This window comes from Lichenostomus cassidix, chromosome 17, assembly GCF_008360975.1.
Source record: "Lichenostomus cassidix isolate B80296 chromosome 17, HeHo_3.0, whole genome shotgun sequence".
In the NCBI taxonomy this organism is placed as follows: Eukaryota; Metazoa; Chordata; class Aves; order Passeriformes; family Meliphagidae; genus Lichenostomus; species Lichenostomus cassidix.
Genome location: NC_139497.1, coordinates 5,062,765 through 5,079,038, shown reverse-complemented (window position 1 = coordinate 5,079,038; position 16,274 = coordinate 5,062,765). Strand labels below are relative to the sequence as shown.

The window sequence follows — 16,274 nt, the reverse complement described above, 5'->3', positions numbered from 1 at the left end:
CCTGCTGGGGTAGGATGAGACCCCAAAAGGGGATGGTGGCAGCTGCACTGGGGAGGGGAGCACAGCGGTATGAGCCCATCGGGCCTCAGCACCTCGTGTTGGCTCGGCAGGACCAGGCAGGGAGGGCACGGGAGAGCTGGGGACACTCGGAGCAGTGGACTCAGTTCCCTCACTGGGCACAGCTTGGTGAAGGGGTATGTGAGGGGTCAGTGCCGGGGAGCGTCGGTACTAGGCTCTGTCAGTACCGGGCTCTGTCGGTACTAGGCTGTGTCGGCACTAGGCTCTGTCGGTACCAGGCTCTGTCAGTACTAGGCTCTGTCGGTACTAGGATCTATCGGTACCGGGCTCTGTCGGTACTAGGATCTATCGGTACCGGGCTCTGTCGGTACTAGGATCTATCGGCACCGGGCTCTGTCGGCACGCGGCACGAGCGGCTCCTGCTCCCCTCAGGACGCTCCGAAGTTCCCGCGGCGGCGCAACGGCGGGACAACAGCGCCCCCTGGCGGCCGCGGCGGGACACGGCGGGAGGGAACGGGACGGGACCGGGACAAGGACAACGGCGGGACAGGGCCGGGGGCAGGAGCAGGACGAGGAGCAGGGACGGCGACACGCGAACAGCCCGGCCAGGACACCCTGCGGCTGCTCGTCCTGGCGACCCTGGCTCCCGGGTGCCACCCGGCCGGGCTACCGTGCCAGCCTGCCCCTCAAGAGCCGCGCGGTACCCTCAGGCTCCTCTGGGGCTGCCCCTGCCTGCTCCAGCCCGCCCCAGTCCATCCCTGTCCGTTCCAGCTCGCCCCAGTCCATTCCAGGCCGACCCTGCCTGTCCCAATCCGCCCTAGCTCGCCCCAGTCCGTCCCAATCAATCCCGGTCCGCCCCGGTCCATTCCGGCCCGCCTCCGCCTGTCCCAGTCCGTCCCAGTCCGTCCCACCGCTGACCGCCCCCGGCCCCGGCCCGGAGCGCCCCCGCGCGGGCAGCGGTGGGAGAGCGGGGCAGGGCCCGCCCCGTGATGTCACGGTGACGTCACCGCCACGCCGCCGCCTGATTGGTCCCCGCGGCCGCCCGTCCCGTGGGGGGGCAGCGTGCGGAGCCGCCGGAGGTAACGGGGGGGCCCGGGGGTCGCGGCCCGGCCCGAGGGAGCGGCGGGAGCGGCGGCACCGGGCACCCCCCGGCACCCCGGCACTGCCCTCCCCTCCCCGGGCCGCGGCCGCGGGGGGCCGGGAGGGGCCGGCGGAGCTGCCCGGGCCGGCTCCGGGGTAGGGCTGCACCCGGCGGCCCGCGGGGTCCGCAGCGCCGCGGGCCTGGAGCGGGGGGGCTCAGCCACCGCGGGCGGGAGGCGAAAGGGCCGGGCTGGGCCTTGCACCGGGGAACGCCCCCTCGCACGGCGGAGAGCCCTTCGGTGTAACGCACCCCGTGTCCCCCATGGCGGCACAGCCACACCGCCCCTCGGCCTGCGGACCCCTGTCGCTGCCGCTGCCCGGCCTGCGGGTGTCCCCAGGGCTCGGGCGAAGGGCCCCGCACCGAGGTGACCGCCCACGCCGTGTGACCTTCTCCCCCGGCTGCGGGGTGTGCGCCGAGTCCCGGCCTTCGCCTGCCCGCAGCACCGCGGGCACCGGCCGCGTCTCGGGCTGCTGGGGCAGCTGGAAGGGTTCGGGTTCAGGTGCAGGTTCGTGGTAAGGGGGGTGGATAGAGATCTTCTGGGCCCTGGGTGCTCTCCACCTCTGCTGGTAGCCGGTGACACCCTGAAAAATTAGTCACCAGGGACTCACCAAGCCAAACCCTGGGCCAAGGAATGGGTACACTGCCGAGAGAGTGAACCTGGGTCCCAGCCCGTGAAAGCAGACAGGAGCACTGCTGAAAGGGGGGCTTAGAACCCTCCATGCACTGGCTACACCCGTGGCTCAGCCCCAGCCTCCCCGGGAGCGTGTCTGTGGGGCTGGAGTGGCTCTTACCTGGCGTTTCCTGGCGCCATGGTCACGCTGGCAGGAATGGAGGGGTGATTTAAATCCCATCTTCTTTCCTCCTAGGTCATAGCACAGACCGCCTCCTGGCACCACTGAGCCAAACTGGATTTCCCCCGGTGACCTGTAAGTTGAGATGCCATGTCCCCCTTTCCTATCCCCAGGCTGTTCAAGGCCACGTGGAGCCACCAAACCTGTCTAAGCTGCCATAGAAAAGGTTTTGTGTCTAATGGGATATTTGCCAGCACATTCAAGCCACGAATACTATATATTTCTTTATTTGTAAAGGTGTTTGAAGTCCTTGAATTTACCCTTTGGCCACCTTAAATCTAGTTTCTAATCCCCAGTGCAGTTAATCAAATCCACAGTGGTTTGAATTATGAGATGCCTGGGGGGGATTTATAGCTTGTATTGCTGATTATACCTTGACTGTGTTATATTGCAAATATCTAACTCACGGTTACGGCTGAGATTTACAATCCTCAGGTAGGTGCTCAGGATAACTTTTAGCAACTGCAGATATAATTGGAGGTGACTGATGGGGTTGTCGCCACACATAAACATGTAATCTGTAATATGTTAAGACAGGGAAAAGAGAGGCAGAATAGGTGAAAAGGGTGGGTCAGCCTTAAAAAAATAATCATATAATTGGGTTTATTGTGAGCTAGGCTCTGCCATGTCTGGTCTGGCTGAGGCATCTGCCCAGGGAGGGGTTTTGGGCTTGTTGGTCACCAGAAAATACCAGGGTTTAAATCTTTGTTCCCTCTTACTCTCAGCTGAAGGGGTTTCGGAGTTTGCAGTAGCCCTGGGGAGGAGGAAGGGGTGATAAATAGATGTGGGGTACTGGCAGAGCTGACTCATTCCTCCCTGGCTTGGGGTTCTCCCAGAGAACCAGAGGAGCAGTGAGTCCCTTGTGGGCACGAGCCCTCGGCCAGCATGACCAGCGAGGTGGTGGAGAACGAGTTTGAGTTTTACTCCAAGGCAGAGAAGTACTGGAAGGATGTGCCCGCCACGGTGGATGGCATGTTGGGGGGCTACGGCCACATCTCCAGCATTGACATCAACAGCTCCAGGAAGTTCCTGCAGAGGTTTCTGCGGGTAGGTGCCAGTTTGTCATGCTCCTGAAACCCCACCCTTCTCCCAGCATAGAGCTGGGCTCTTCCCTCTGAGTTGCTCCATGTGAGCCTCTGTTGCATGCTGGGAGAGCTGTACCTGGCAGTGTGTTCCCCATACCCCAACCACCTGTCTGTGGTTGTCCCATTTCTCCTCTGTGGGTACCTCGTGGTGGCATTCAGCCCCTCATGGTTGTTGTTGCAGGATGGCCCCAACCGGACGGGGACAACCCGTGCTCTGGACTGCGGGGCCGGCATTGGCAGGATCACCAAGAGGCTTCTGCTGCCCCTCTTCAAGACAGTGGACATGGTGGATGTGACAGAGGACTTCCTCACCAAGGCCAAGAGCTACCTGGGCGAGGAGGGCAGGCGAGTGCGCAACTACTTCTGCTGTGGCCTCCAGGACTTCAGCCCCGAGCCAAACTCCTACGATGTCATCTGGATCCAGTGGGTCATCGGTGAGGATCACTTCGCTTGTGGGGTCTTTCCAGCTTGTCCCATCTCCTTCCCCGAGCGGCAGGTGCCCCATCCATTGGGGAGAGCAGCTTGGGGTCTGCATGAAAGATGAGCATCACAGCATGGGTGGAAAAAAGTTTTTCCCCCTAGCACTTGAAGGTCAGAGCAGATGTGTGGGTTGGATGGAGCTAAGTAGTGGGACACAAGCTGGACACCCCCAAGCTAAAGCTTTCCCAGCAAATGGCTCAAGTATTTGGCTACTTGTATCAGGAGGGATCCCAAATGCAGTTTCTGGGTTTCCTCCCCTTGGTCACCCTGTGCCCTCTAACACCTGCTCTGCCCTGCCAGGACATCTCACTGACAACCACCTCTCCGACTTCCTGAAGCGCTGCCGTGCCGGCCTGCGGCCCAACGGCATCGTGGTCATCAAGGACAACATGGCTCAGGAGGGTGTGATCATGGACGATGTGGACAGCAGCGTCTGCCGGGACCTGGACGTGGTCCGTAAGATCATCCGCAGAGCTGGGCTGCACCTCCTGGCCGAAGAGCGCCAGGAGAACTTCCCTGATGAGATCTACCACGTCTACACCTTTGCCATGAGATGAGGGCAGTGGGAGAAGGTCTCTCCCGTGTCGTGACTCCCCTTCCAGGGGCTGGTGACAAGGACGGGACTTTGTCTTCCAGGTTGCTGCTGTTTGTGAAAAGAGGTGTTTGCCAAATACATTTTCCTGCTGTTGCACTTCTGCACGTGGGCTTTGTCGGATGCATGTTGGCTCTGTGCCACCCTTGGGGGCTCTGGACAGGAGCAAGAGGCTCTCCCATGCATAAGGTGATGGTGGGCAGCAGCAGGTTGCTGAGTGCAGTGCACAGGGCTCCTGCTCATGAACAGGAGCTCGGGGCACCTTTGGGATGGTCTGAGTTCCATTCCTTGCTTGAGTGTTTGACCCTTTCCTGCTGCTCAGCAGTGAGCTGGGTAAGGCAAAGGGGAGAAACCTCTGCCCTTTCCTTGTGGTGGGGTGGGGAGGCAACAGCAGCTTCTGGGGCTTTGAGGAGCCTCACCTTCAAACCCCTGAGCAGGTCTCCTACATGGGCAGCAAAAAGGGAGCTGCGTGTAACCCTGAGTCCCCCACATCTTCCTCAGGGGATAGGAATATCCCAGACAAAGCCTTGCAACCCTGGGAGTGCATTGGTGTGCTCTGAGCTGCTTCCAGACCCCTCCACCCTGTCACCTCCAGCTCCAACACTGTGACACTGCCGCTGCTCTCCAAGCACCCCACACCATCACCTGGCTTTGAACACTCCCATCTCCTCTTTGGCCATATTCCCTTCATTTACCCAAGTCTGGCCGCTGGCCCACGGTGACCAACATTGGCACAGCAGCATGCCAGGGGTGAGCCCAGGCACAGACACTGCTGCAGCCCAACCCTCCAGCCATCCCATCCCTCTCCACCCCACCTCTCCTGCAGGAAAAACAAGCCCCTGTTGTTGTTGTAGAAGGCCTCGTTTAATTGCTCAATTCCCATTCCAGGCACCATGGCAGAATTTGATCACATTACTGGGTTTTTTTAAACACCAGTTCATCAGGACGCACAGCTCCAGTTCCATGGGACATGAGAGGGCAAAACTCAGTGCTGGCAGAAGGGCGGTGGGGACTGTAGCCAAACTGCCAGTGAATTCCAGATCCACCTGATACAAACTGTCTTTAATCAGAACAGATCTTTCCTCTTTTCATCTTCTTCATCTGTCCTCCGTGACAAAGAAAATACAAACCAACAAAATTGTCTGGGGCTCAGCTCTGTGGCCAGTCTTTGGCACATCCAAAGGAAGCAGGTGCCTAGAAGGGGGAGCCAGGCAGCTACGGCAAGGCTGGAACATGAGCCCTCTAGATGCAGCAATTTCTTGTTCCTGGGAAGGAGGCACTGGAGAACAAGATCCTGGGAGTGGTCACCAAGGGAAAGAGCCAAGGAATGGGGAGGAAGCTGTTGGCTGCCCATTCCTCATCCTTGCATAGGGAACCCACCACAAAGTTAGGAAACATCCATTTGTGTGTTTTGGAGCCCAGCAGCTCTGAGATGTCCTTGGTGGATGGTCCTCTGTGTCAGGATGGGGTGCAGAAACTCGAGGGTGTGGAGCAGTCAGGCACTGCTGCCAGCCCTGCTTCCCTTCACTCCCATCCCCAGTTTCAGAAGTCCACGCTGAGCAAGGAAGGCATCCACACCTGCAGGATGATGCTGGACCTGCTTCCACCACCAGGACCAGAGGCACGAAAGCCAGAACACTTCTTCATTCTCCCAGCACCCCGAGGCATCTCTCAACTTCACTGGACACCTAAGGCACTGCATCACCCCCCCATGGCCAGGCTGCCTGTCCAGTCACAGCTCCTAACCCACTGCTCCTGCCCCCAGGCCTTTGCTTAACCTCCCCCAAACCAGCCCTCTGCCCTCTGCCCTAGTATCCAGCTCCCCCATGCCCAGGAGCTCTGCTTGCCTCCCCATGACATGCCCCAGAGCAACAAGACCTTCACAAACAAATGTATGACATTGTGCCCAAAAAAACACCCCCCAGAATGCCACAGAGAGGAACTCCACAGGCAGCACCTCCTGCTGCAGAGAAAAACTGTCCCAGAGAAGAGAGATGGTGGCTGTAGGCACAGCAGGACTGTGGAGGGAGCAGAGAGGCACTGTCAGGCTCAGAGCTCCTCATGCCCGGCAGCAGCGTGGTCGATGAGGAGGTACCACTTCAGCCGGTCTGGGAGAGGCAGAGCCTTGATTTTGTCATCCACTGGCCACGGTTTCAGGCGCTGCCGGATGAACACCCTGCAGAGGTGTTTCAGTGCCTGTGGAGAGCGCTCCAGCTGCTTCACAGAGCAGAACAGAGTCTGGACCTTCTCCCCATGGGACTTACAGCTGCTGGTGTTGACCTCAAAATTGCTAGGCAGCTGGATGGCTTGTGAACTGGCCATCATGAGCTCCAGCACAGTCTGACACTTCTGGATGACCTCTCTGTAATAGGTTTCATCACTCAAGCCACTGAGGTGCCAGCAGAGGTGCTCAAAGGTGACATGGAAGCCAGACCAGCACGAGGGACCATGGAGGGAGCAGTTGTAGGCAGCACCTGACTCCAGCAAGAGCCGCACCAGTGGGAAGTAGTCTTTGAAGCTTTTTAAGCAGAAGTGTGTGAGGGACTCCGAAGCCGGGCACTCGCTGGGGTTGGCACCGTGGGCCACCAGCAGCTGTGTGACACGAAAGCAGAAGTGTTCGATGGCCTCGGCCTCCTCGTCGGTCCGGGAGTATGGCATCTCTCCCAGCAGGTAGATGACGTAGGTGAAGACAGTGTCACCATCTCTGGTGGCAGCCCTGACGTCTGAGCCTGCAGGAAGGAACAGCGAATGTAACTGGCATTGCAGAGCATGAGGCCAGGCCAGCACCAACTCCAGCACCCCTGGGCTTTTAATCTGATCCAGTGCAAACATAAAGGAGTCAGAAGGGCAGTGCCTAGTGCTGCACAAAGAAACAACCAGCCTAGAAAGGGGAGAAGGTTTTCCTTACCTCCTTCCAGCAGGAGACGGATGCTGTCGGTGTTGTGGATCTGGCCACTGTCACTGCTGGCCAGGGCATGCAGCAGTGCTGTTTTCCCTGCAATGGAGCAATCAGTCAGTCACAGGACAACAGGGTGACACCCCAAAAGGCAGGAAGGAAAACAATCCACCCCACCCACCAGACAGCCAAACACAGGGAGTGACAATCCTTCTGGCAGAGGCTTCCACTGTCCCCGTGATGTTGCCCAGCTGTGGGGACAGTCACAGGCCCCACGTGCAGGGCTGATGGTGGCCTCAATGTGCCACGGCAGAGTGAGTTTTAGAGTAAATGGGCACCGCAGGACTACAGAGGCACAGCCCCATCCCATCTCCCCTGGACTGCACAGAGCTGGGTTCAGCCCTTTTCCCACAGCCAGCACACCAGGAGAAAATCCCAAGCACATGCAGGTTCTGCCAGCCTGCTCCCAACTCCCAAACCTGTCTGTAAGCAGGGAGCAGGTGCAGCAGCAAGGTGGCCCCAGCCCCTGTGCCCTGCCCCAGCCCACCCTCAGCTGGGGGAGCCAGGCTGGGTGCACAGACCATTCTTATCAGCTGCATTGACATCAGCCCCCAGCTGCAGCAGCCGCTGCAGGCATGGCAACCGCTCAGGCTCCTCGCTGGCCAGATCCAGGGGACTGCTCTCGTGGATCTGCAAGAGAGTTAAAAACCACTGGTAAATATTGGAGACTCTAAGTGTCCCCAGGGAGTCGCTGCTGGAGCTTTATCTTGGCCAAAGTAAGAATATATTTGAGCCCATCCCCAAATAGTGAAGTCAACCTTCCATAGGCAGAGGTTTGTCTCCACAAACATCTCTACACATTGCTCCAAGGCAGGGGCTCAGCCACAGGCAACTCGAACTTCTGCCGCAGCATCAGAGCACAGGGATGTGCCAAGGGGAAGCAGCACAGGGTGAGACACAGGAAGAGGGGAGCAGGAGGGCTGTCCCCACACACCACACCTGGCAGCACAGGCTGGGGGGCTCAGCCTGTCTGAGCCAGGCAGCAAAGCCATACCCGGTCTCTGCGGTTGATGTCGGCGCCGTGGCGCACCAGGAGCTCCACCATGTCCGGCTGGTTGCGGAGCACCGCGATGTGCAGCGGCGTGTAGTAGGTGACTGGGTCTGGGGACAAAAACAGAGACAATAAAGGGCTTCCCCAGAATGGTCCCAGCACCTGGCAAGAGTGGAAGGGAACACTGGGGAGGGGCCTGGGAACACAGTGATGCCTGTGAAAGCAGGGCTGTCACAGGCACCCTGCGTCCTGCTGTTCCAATGGCTCCATCCTGCCAAAAGCCCCCTGGCCATCCCCCAGTCCATCCTTGTGGCTGGGTCTTCACAAGGCACAACCACACTTATTTCAGCAAGGAGTGGGCGTCTGAGCTAGCAGCACCCCCTCTTTCTGCCCCAGCTATCCCCACCTCCCAGGGCAGCTTCTCATCTTCTGGTTCCTCCCTTCCCACCAGCCTCACCTTCAAAGCTGAGGTCAGCGCCGAATTCCAGGAGGATTTCTGCAGCAGGGACAAGCCCCAGCTCGGTGACCTTCAGCAGGGCATAGCTCACACCTTCCTGATAAAATGGAGAGTGGGTCTCCCTTTCCAGGACTCTTCTCACAGCTGAGAGCTGGCTCCTGTCACTGTCCAGACAGACAGGGCTTGAGACACACAAAAAGCCCCCAGTTACTCAGTGAACACAGCTCGGGTGTGCAAGGGTCAAAGTGGCACCAGGGAAGAAGGAAAATCCCTGCTCTTCCCTCTGGTCCTGTACCCACTGGGTCTCTAATCTGCTGGTTGTGGGGTTACATAGCAGCTTCAGGCCCTCAGCTGAGCCCCAGTTTAGGTTTTATTGCCAGGGATCAGGCAGAAAAGGCTGTTCCTGGGGAACACTGATAGTGCCTGTGTTTGCCTTGTTCCACCTCCACATTCCCAAAGTACAGCAGCAAAAGGAAGGTCTGTGGGAGGAGCTGCTCCCCAGGACTGGAGGGGGCTTGTCCCCAGCCAATGCTGTCCACATCCCTGAGCTCCAACTACCCCCAAAACCCCTCAGGGTGTCCAGCCCCCTGCTGTTACCTCTCCAGGGAGCTCTGCCTTTCCGAGTCGGGCATGGCCAGCAGCCCCAGGAGCTCATCCACCAGGGGCTGGTACTCCAGGACGATCCTGCGGAAGCCGTGCAGGAAAGGCATCGTGCTCGGTGCTGTCCGTGCACAGCCCGCCCGGGGCTGCCCTCCAGCACCGCTGTCCTCCCACACCCAGGCTCCCTCTCCAAAGGACTCCTCTCTCCTTTGAAAACAAACAGGGCTATCAGCAGATTGGAACAGCAGACAGAAGAAAACACAGCCTCCCCCCTCCTTACATAAAAGGCAGCCCAGCCCAGCGCAGGGATCTCCTCCCACACACCAATTTGGTGTATCCAAATTATCTGCTGCACACAGAGCTGCAGACTGCAGTTATCTGGGCACAGGGTGGAAACACTGCAGGCACAGCCTGGCCTGGGGACAAAGCCCTTGTGCAGAGGCTCTGCCACAGGCTGGGGGTGTAATAATTATTGATTAATAACAATTAAAATACTTTACAGTTGGAATATTTGTGTTATGATCAGCACGTCCGTGTAAATAAATAAATAAATATGTGTATGCACCGCTCCTAACAGGCCGAGTGGGTTGCATACATATATTTTTAGATATACTAAACACACTCATCACTCCTTTCTCTGAGGCGGTAGATCAGGCTACGGCGGGGGAAAAAACCAACCCAGGCGAGTCCACAAACCCCAGCTCGTTTCCACAAATAAACACCCACAAATCCCAACGCAACCCCCGAGCTCCACACGAAGGGAAGGGAGGCCCCAGCGCCGCCTCCCCTCACGCTCACCGCCGGCTCTGCCGCCTCACCTGCCCGGGCACCACACCGAGCCGGAACCGGAACCGGAACCGGAGCCGCCGGGAGCGCCGGGGCGGGGCCGAGACGGGGCGGGGCGATCGCCGGGGGTGTGGTCTCAGTGGAGGGTGTGGTCCCGTGGGGGCGTGGCTTATCAGGGGCGTGGTCTCGCTGGGAGGTGTGGCCTCAAGCCAGCCGAGCCGCGTGTGGGCGTGGCTTCATCTGGGGCGTGGTCTCATCGGGGCGTGGCCGTGACAGGGCGCGGCCGGCAGGGGGCAGCACGCGGCCGCGCGGGGCGGGAGGGGAGCACCCCCTTGTCCCCCCATGTCCCCCCCTCTGTCCCCCCATCTATCCCCCCCTCTGTCCCCCCCCCAGCTGTAGCCCCTCCCACAGGTGTCCCCTCTCCCATGGGTGCCACGCCCCGAGTATCCTCCTCCCCGCTGTCCCCCCGAATGTCCCACTCCCCATGTGTCCCCTCTCTGTGGATGTCCCCCATCCCCGGGTGTGCGCTCCCCTGGATAACCCCCGCCCGGGTGTCCCTCCCCCGGGTGCTCCCCATCCCCGGCTGTGCTCCACCCCTGCTGTCCCCCTTTTCCCCGGGTGTCCCCTCTCCCTGGAGGACCCCCCGGACGGGCTGGATGTGCTGGGAGGTGGCACCCAGCGGCTGCTGCCTCCCCAGGGCTCGGGGGACTCTGGTGCTGCTGTCCGCAGCGCCTGGACCCTCCCCTGCTGAAAGAGCTACCAGGGGAAGCATTAGCCCAGGATTTATTGGTACTATTATCACAATCATCATTATTTTTATTATTATTCTGGTGGAATCTGCCAGCGCGGGGAGCTCTGGAGAGCGGCAATAACTGAAGCCGCCTTGGGTTTCCTATTTACGTATTTATTTTATTCCGGTGGAGCACTTCCAGATTCCAGCAGGCAGCCGTGGCCCCGGGGCAGAGGGGGCGAGGAGGCCGTGCCGGCTGGGCATTTTTCTGACGTGCTGTCACGGTCCCCCCTGTTTCCCACCCTTCCCCTCCCCACACAGAGTGGGGTGCCAGAGTGGGGTAGCACAGTGCCTGCAGCCCCCAGACCCCGAGCCCACCGGCAGGGCAGGGCAGGGCAGGGCAGGGCCCTTGCTGGGTGGCTGGTGGCCCTGATGCCATCGGGACTCGGTGCTGTGCAGTGGCACCTCGATGGGTAGCTGGCCTGGAGCCCCCCTTGCAGCCTAGGAGTCCCCCTGGGGGGGAAGGGGTGGTTTGAGGAGCATCATCCCCGTGTTTTCCTGAGTAGGGGTGGAAATAACCCCATCAACCCCTGGGCAGGGAGCAGAGGGACAAAGCAGCAGGAAGGGTGAGGGATGGTGGGGATTTGTCCCTCTGCATAGAGGGTGCTTCACACCTGTCTGAGCTGGCTGCAAACCAGAGCAGCCCGGCTGGGGGGACCCCACTTTGGGTGGGCTGAGCAGCTGAGACCCTCATTCCAGTCCCAGTGCCTCCTCCTGCCACTGGGTGAAGCCACATCCTGATCCCTCTGTGTTCCCAGTAAAGCCCAAACCCTCCCTGGACCAGTAAAACCTTGGGCCCTTTGCAGTGGCAGCACCAGACACAAGCCCTGTCCCTGTCTGTGTGGCACTGGTGAGGACCAAACAGGTTCCAGCCCTCCCTCAGACACCATTCTGGGGACAAATCCCTGCAGAATTCCTGCTGTTGCCTGGGAAAGGAGGGCTGGCAAGGCAGGGTCACCCCACTGTCACCTCTGGCCCCAGCTGTGCTGTCCCCGGGGATGAGAGGGGACACTGGGCTGCCCCAAAGGGCTCTGCCAGCCCAAATGTGCCTTCAGGAGCCTCACAGGGGCTTTGCCCCCACCCTGGTAACCTCCTGCTTGAAAGGAGGCTGTGGGGGTGCAGTGTGGGACCAAACCTGACTCCAAACCTGCCCTGGGAGGTGACAAACCAAGAGACCCATGAGCTGAACCTCTTCCCTTGCCACCAGCACGGTGACTCCAGGAACACGGGACTCCTTCCCTGGAGTATCCCTGCCATGACCACACCACAAGCCACAGACCCCAGGGAGGTGACTTTCCATCCTCACATTTCCTGAGGACAGGAATTTTGCAGACAGGGCCATTGGTGGCCCCGTGGCTGGACAGGGTGTTTGAGTGCCCAGCTAAAATAACAGCTCTGCCCCTTCCTCCCCATGGCCTTGGCGGGACGGACTGGGAAGAATGCGAGTTGGCCATCCATCAGGGAGACACAGCAACAGCCAGCCGAAGAAAGAGGGGCATTTTAGGAGGAAAGCCAGGGAAATTTGATCATTAAGAAATCCTCCTGGCTGTCTGGGGGAATTTAATTAAATTGCTGGAAAGGGCTGTAAGCACATCTGGATCCAATATGTGCAGCTTTGATTTTTTTCTTTCTTTCTTTCTTTCTTTTTTTTTTTTTTTTTTTTTTCAGTTCACTCTTTTCCCATCTCGCTGTTGAAGGAGGGGGGGAATAAAAGGGAAATAGCAGAGCCACGGAGTATTGGTTCTTCTGGGACTGACTGGGATTCCTGGCAGGGAAAGAAAGACAGGGAGAGAAAGAAAGAGGCAGAAAGAGAGGGAATAAGAAAGCTTGGGAGAAAAATCTTCAGCAAGGGGCTGGCTGGGGTGTTTTATAATGCCACCAACCGCAGAGACAGGGATCTAGGAGGGAATGGGGGGAGTTGTGAGGGCTGGAGGGGAGAGGAGGAGGAGAGGAGCCAGCCCAGGGCATGCTGTACTTTTGGGGTCTGGCAGGGATGGAGGGAGAAAGAGGAGCTGCTCAGTGGATACAGAAATACCATTCCTGCTGGGAAGGGCAGGGCTGGGCACGGGTGATTCCTCCAGCAATTCCCCCTGGCTGTCACCTCTGTGGGCAGCACTGTCATGACCCCTGCCCGATGCCCTGGGGGTGCAGGGGGTGCTCTGGTCCCCAGCCTGGGCAGGACATGGGGTTGGCACCCATTCACCCCCAGCACCCACCCCAGGAGTTGTTCCTGGGTCCTGCCCAGGCACTGTCAAGCCCCAAGCATCTCCCACACTCTATTCCTTCCTACCTCCTTACTCCAAACATCCTTCTTACAGTGGAGCAGAGGTGCAACTCAGTCAGAAAAATCCTTCACCTATGAATGAGCCAGCCCAGCTTGTCTGCACCATAACATCCACAGGGCAAGACTTTGGGGATGTTAGGAAGGAACTCCTGGGTACCACAGGGAGCAGCACCATCCCAAGCAGTGCTCCAAGGATGCTGCACTGCCCCAGACCACAGTTTTGGGGTGAGGAGAGGGCTGGGGCCAGCAGAGCACATCCAGATCTGTGCCATGCTGAGCACCATGGAAGCCACAAGGTGTTACCACAACATGAGAAAACCTCTAGAAGAACACAGAGTGAGATTGCTAAAAAATAAAATATTTTAATTTTTTTAAATTTTTTTTTGAGACGAAGGGAAGGACTGGCAAATGGAAACACATTCATCCCGAGGGCTGCAAACCTGGCAGGCTCTGGCCAGACAGATCCTCACCCTGAGGAGCTCAGCACAGCCCTGCTAATTCAGTGCCTCTCTGGTTCCTCAGCCCAACAGCTCTGGCTCAGCAAAGCTGGACTCAGAACTCACACCCTGCTCAGCAAACCCAGGTGCCCAGTGTCAGGTAAAGCAAACCTGCCCAGCTTTGTCTCCAAACCACCCATGTTTTGCCCAAAGCCAGGAGTCACCTTGCCAGCTTCGAGGTCCATTTCAAATTACTTAAAACACAATTTTTACCAAAAAAAAAGAGGAGTGTGTTTCAAACAAGCAGGTCTCACTTCGGATGCCTTGTGTGGCTGGTGGCATTAAAAAAAATGATGCTGAGGAAAAAAAAGGGCAAATCCTACAGCTAAAACGGAAATTGCATTAATACAGATTGTTTTATTTAAAAAAAGCAAACCCTGACCTCTACTTCAAAAAAGTCATTAGACATTCTCCTTCTGAAAGGCCGACAGGGGATATTACTGAAAGGCCAGTTAATTTCTCAATGACTTACTGTTCTTGCTCTGCTCATGGAAATGTGTAAAGAGTCGGAGGGTAATTTAAGGCACCCTGCAGAAAGGTGTGTAAATCTTTGCATGTCTAAAGAAACTTTACCAGACCGCTAGGACTGGGGAAAAAAGAACATGCTTGCCCTCTTTTTTCCTTTTTTTCTTTCTTTTTTTTTTCCTTTTTTTTTTTTTTTAAACTCTCCTTTGGAACTCTGATCCCCTTTGATCATAAAAAAGGTCATATTTCAACCAAAAAAATATCAGCAATCACAGGGCCCGAGGAAGTGCGAACCCAAGGGGGTTTCACCGACGATTATTCCCTCCATTTAATTATTTAATGCCGCGGACTGAGGGAAAGCTGTCTCCCCTGGAAAAGCCAGACAGTTCAAGAACAAGGTCTGGCCCTAAACAAGGAGGAGGAAGAGGGTTATAAATGGGGCTGGGGCTGCTCCATCCCTCCTGCCCCCTCCATGGGCCAAGACCAGCCACCCCAAAATAATCACAGCAAGGTGTTCCCAGCCTTTGGGGCCAAGAGTGGGTGCTGGGAGAAGGATGGGGATCCTCACTGCCCCAGCACCCCCAACAGCCAGTGCCCATTGCTGATGGGTCACTGTCCTCCAAGGGGAGGTTTCCACCGCCAGGCTGATCCTAGAGCAGTTTTCCCTGGACATGAGGTCATCCATGGTGGAAAAAAAGCAGGATCAAGCAGAAATTTGGGTAAGGAAGGGTGGCATGAGGCTGTGCTGGGTTCCCCAGGGCTCCCAGGGGTGATGCAGCCATCTCCTCCCCGAGAGCACAGAGCAGCCAGGAGGAATGCAATTTATCTGCATTCTAAAATACACACAGAGTGTATCAGCGCTGTCCTGGCTCTGTGGGACAGGGGACACGGCCAGCGGGGTGCTGGACAGAGGTAAAAACACCCATCCATGGCAGCATTCCCCAGGGAAGCAGGAGCAGAAACGGCGTGACACTTACACAGCCGAGGGGACAGAACCACACACCAGAGCTGACTCCCAAAGTGTCCCCAAGGCCAGTAAATTGAACCCCCCAAAAAAAAGAGGGGGAAGGGAGGTTGGGCTGGCTTGTTTGCACACTGGAGGAGCCCCCTGCAGAGCTGGAGAGAGCCAAAATCTGCCTTCAGCTACACCCCTTCCAAGCTGGAGAGCTCTGGGAAGCTGCTTCCCCGTCAGGAAGATCAGATTTGGCAGCACTGGCTGGCTTAAAAATCTGCACGCCTCCGACTTGAAGGGGAAGGGAGCGCAAGAAAAGCTTTCGACAAATGTTAAAATAACTCAGCCAGGGGTTTGCCTCCCTCGGCCGTGCTGGAGCAGGGATGTTTATGAGCTCAGAGCCGGCCGATCGCGCTCGGAGGTTTCGCGTGGAGCCCTGAGCAGCCCTGGCCATACGTACGCGGGGCAGGAGAGCGGCTGGAATCGAGGGGAAGGAATAATTGTTTAACCTCTTCGATTTGTGCTCACCGCCCTGAGCCCAGCCCTCTCCGGACACCAGCAACCAGCCCCGGGGTTTGCCCCCCTTCCTCCCTCCCTCCCACTGCCTCCTCCCTGCATATCTGTGTGGATGTACATATATATATAAATACATATAATTTTAAAGAGGAAAAACTTCTTTTTCCCGGTGGCTGGTTTTCATTAGGGAGGTTTCTTTCTAACCCCAAGGGAAGCAGCCTATGAGTTTTTAACTGTGGTGCAGGACGTAATTATCTCATTAAGGCGAGAGAGCCAGGCTTTTCCCAGGAGAGGTGACCTTGCTCCGGGGTTGATGGGGACCGGAGGAGGGGGGCGGGTTGGAGGTGGAGGGGGGCCGTGTCCCCCGCTAACCTGCGGGTCACCTCTCGCTGCAGCCCCTCTCCCAACCCACCCCATCCCTCCCCGCGGAGCGCAGCCACTTACACTTGTTGATAGAAGCACTTAAAACGGGACTGAGGGGGTGTGATGTGGATGGGGTAAGAGGGGGGGGAAAGGGGGGGAAAAGCGGGTCTCCCTCCCTCTCTGCCCCCCTTTTCCGCGGCTTGGCTGCCGGCGGGGCTCGCTCCCTGGCAGGGGGGCAGGTCGCAAGGCCGGGGGGGGGCGAGGGGCCGCCCCGCTCGGCTCAGAGCAGGGGCGTTTGTTTGAACAGCTCCAGAGCAAAGAGCAGGGGAAGAAAGTTTGGGCTGGGAGCGTGGTTTTTTCCCCAGACGTCAGCACAAGGCGGAACAGGGGCTGGGGAGGGAGCCGGACTCACAGGGCAGCCGTGATTTTTTTCCCCCCCTATTTAAAAAA

The 16,274-nt window shown here is 58.0% G+C and overlaps 2 protein-coding genes across 5 annotated transcripts; one reads left to right on the top strand and one right to left on the bottom strand.

Annotated features, from left to right (window-relative positions):
- The first annotated feature begins 1,174 nt into the window (after positions 1-1,174).
- On the top strand, positions 1,175-4,266 carry NTMT1 (N-terminal Xaa-Pro-Lys N-methyltransferase 1). Of its 2 annotated transcripts, none has more exons than XM_085077057.1 (5): positions 1,175-1,254; positions 2,026-2,085; positions 2,855-3,057; positions 3,277-3,529; positions 3,876-4,266. In XM_085077057.1, exons 3-5 carry the CDS (start codon positions 2,896-2,898, stop codon positions 4,130-4,132), a joined length of 672 nt encoding a protein of 223 aa, XP_084933183.1. In that variant the 5' UTR covers positions 1,175-1,254; positions 2,026-2,085; positions 2,855-2,895; the 3' UTR covers positions 4,133-4,266. The 2 variants fall into 2 exon arrangements, with proteins under 2 accessions (XP_084933183.1, XP_084933182.1); XM_085077056.1 differs by lacking the exon at positions 1,175-1,254 and adding an exon at positions 1,535-1,664.
- A 1,776-nt stretch (positions 4,267-6,042) lies between these two features.
- Positions 6,043-10,043, bottom strand: ASB6 (ankyrin repeat and SOCS box containing 6). Of its 3 annotated transcripts, none has more exons than XM_085077052.1 (7): positions 9,990-10,043; positions 9,169-9,378; positions 8,572-8,753; positions 8,118-8,224; positions 7,645-7,753; positions 7,076-7,162; positions 6,043-6,896 (listed from the first exon to the last, which is right to left on the bottom strand). In XM_085077052.1, exons 2-7 carry the CDS (start codon positions 9,279-9,281, stop codon positions 6,217-6,219), a joined length of 1,278 nt encoding a protein of 425 aa, XP_084933178.1. In that variant the 5' UTR covers positions 9,282-9,378; positions 9,990-10,043; the 3' UTR covers positions 6,043-6,216. The 3 variants fall into 3 exon arrangements, with proteins under 3 accessions (XP_084933178.1, XP_084933180.1, XP_084933179.1); XM_085077054.1 differs by having other exon boundaries at positions 8,572-8,735; XM_085077053.1 differs by having other exon boundaries at positions 9,970-9,990.
- Between the last annotated feature and the right edge of the window lie 6,231 nt (positions 10,044-16,274).

Coding starts and splice junctions, on each gene's coding strand:
- ASB6 (XM_085077052.1), bottom strand. CDS start 9,281: ATGCCTTTCCTGCACGGCTTCCGCAGGATCGTCCTGGAGTACCAGCCC. Junction 8,754..9,168: donor AGGCAGAGCTCCCTGGAGAG/GTAACAGCAGGG, acceptor GTGTGTCTCAAG/CCCTGTCTGTCTGGACAGTG. Junction 8,225..8,571: donor CGCTGACCTCAGCTTTGAAG/GTGAGGCTGGTG, acceptor TTTTGTCCCCAG/ACCCAGTCACCTACTACACG.
- NTMT1 (XM_085077057.1), top strand. CDS start 2,896: ATGACCAGCGAGGTGGTGGAGAACGAGTTTGAGTTTTACTCCAAGGCA. Junction 3,058..3,276: donor TCCTGCAGAGGTTTCTGCGG/GTAGGTGCCAGT, acceptor TTGTTGTTGCAG/GATGGCCCCAACCGGACGGG. Junction 3,530..3,875: donor CTGGATCCAGTGGGTCATCG/GTGAGGATCACT, acceptor CTGCCCTGCCAG/GACATCTCACTGACAACCAC.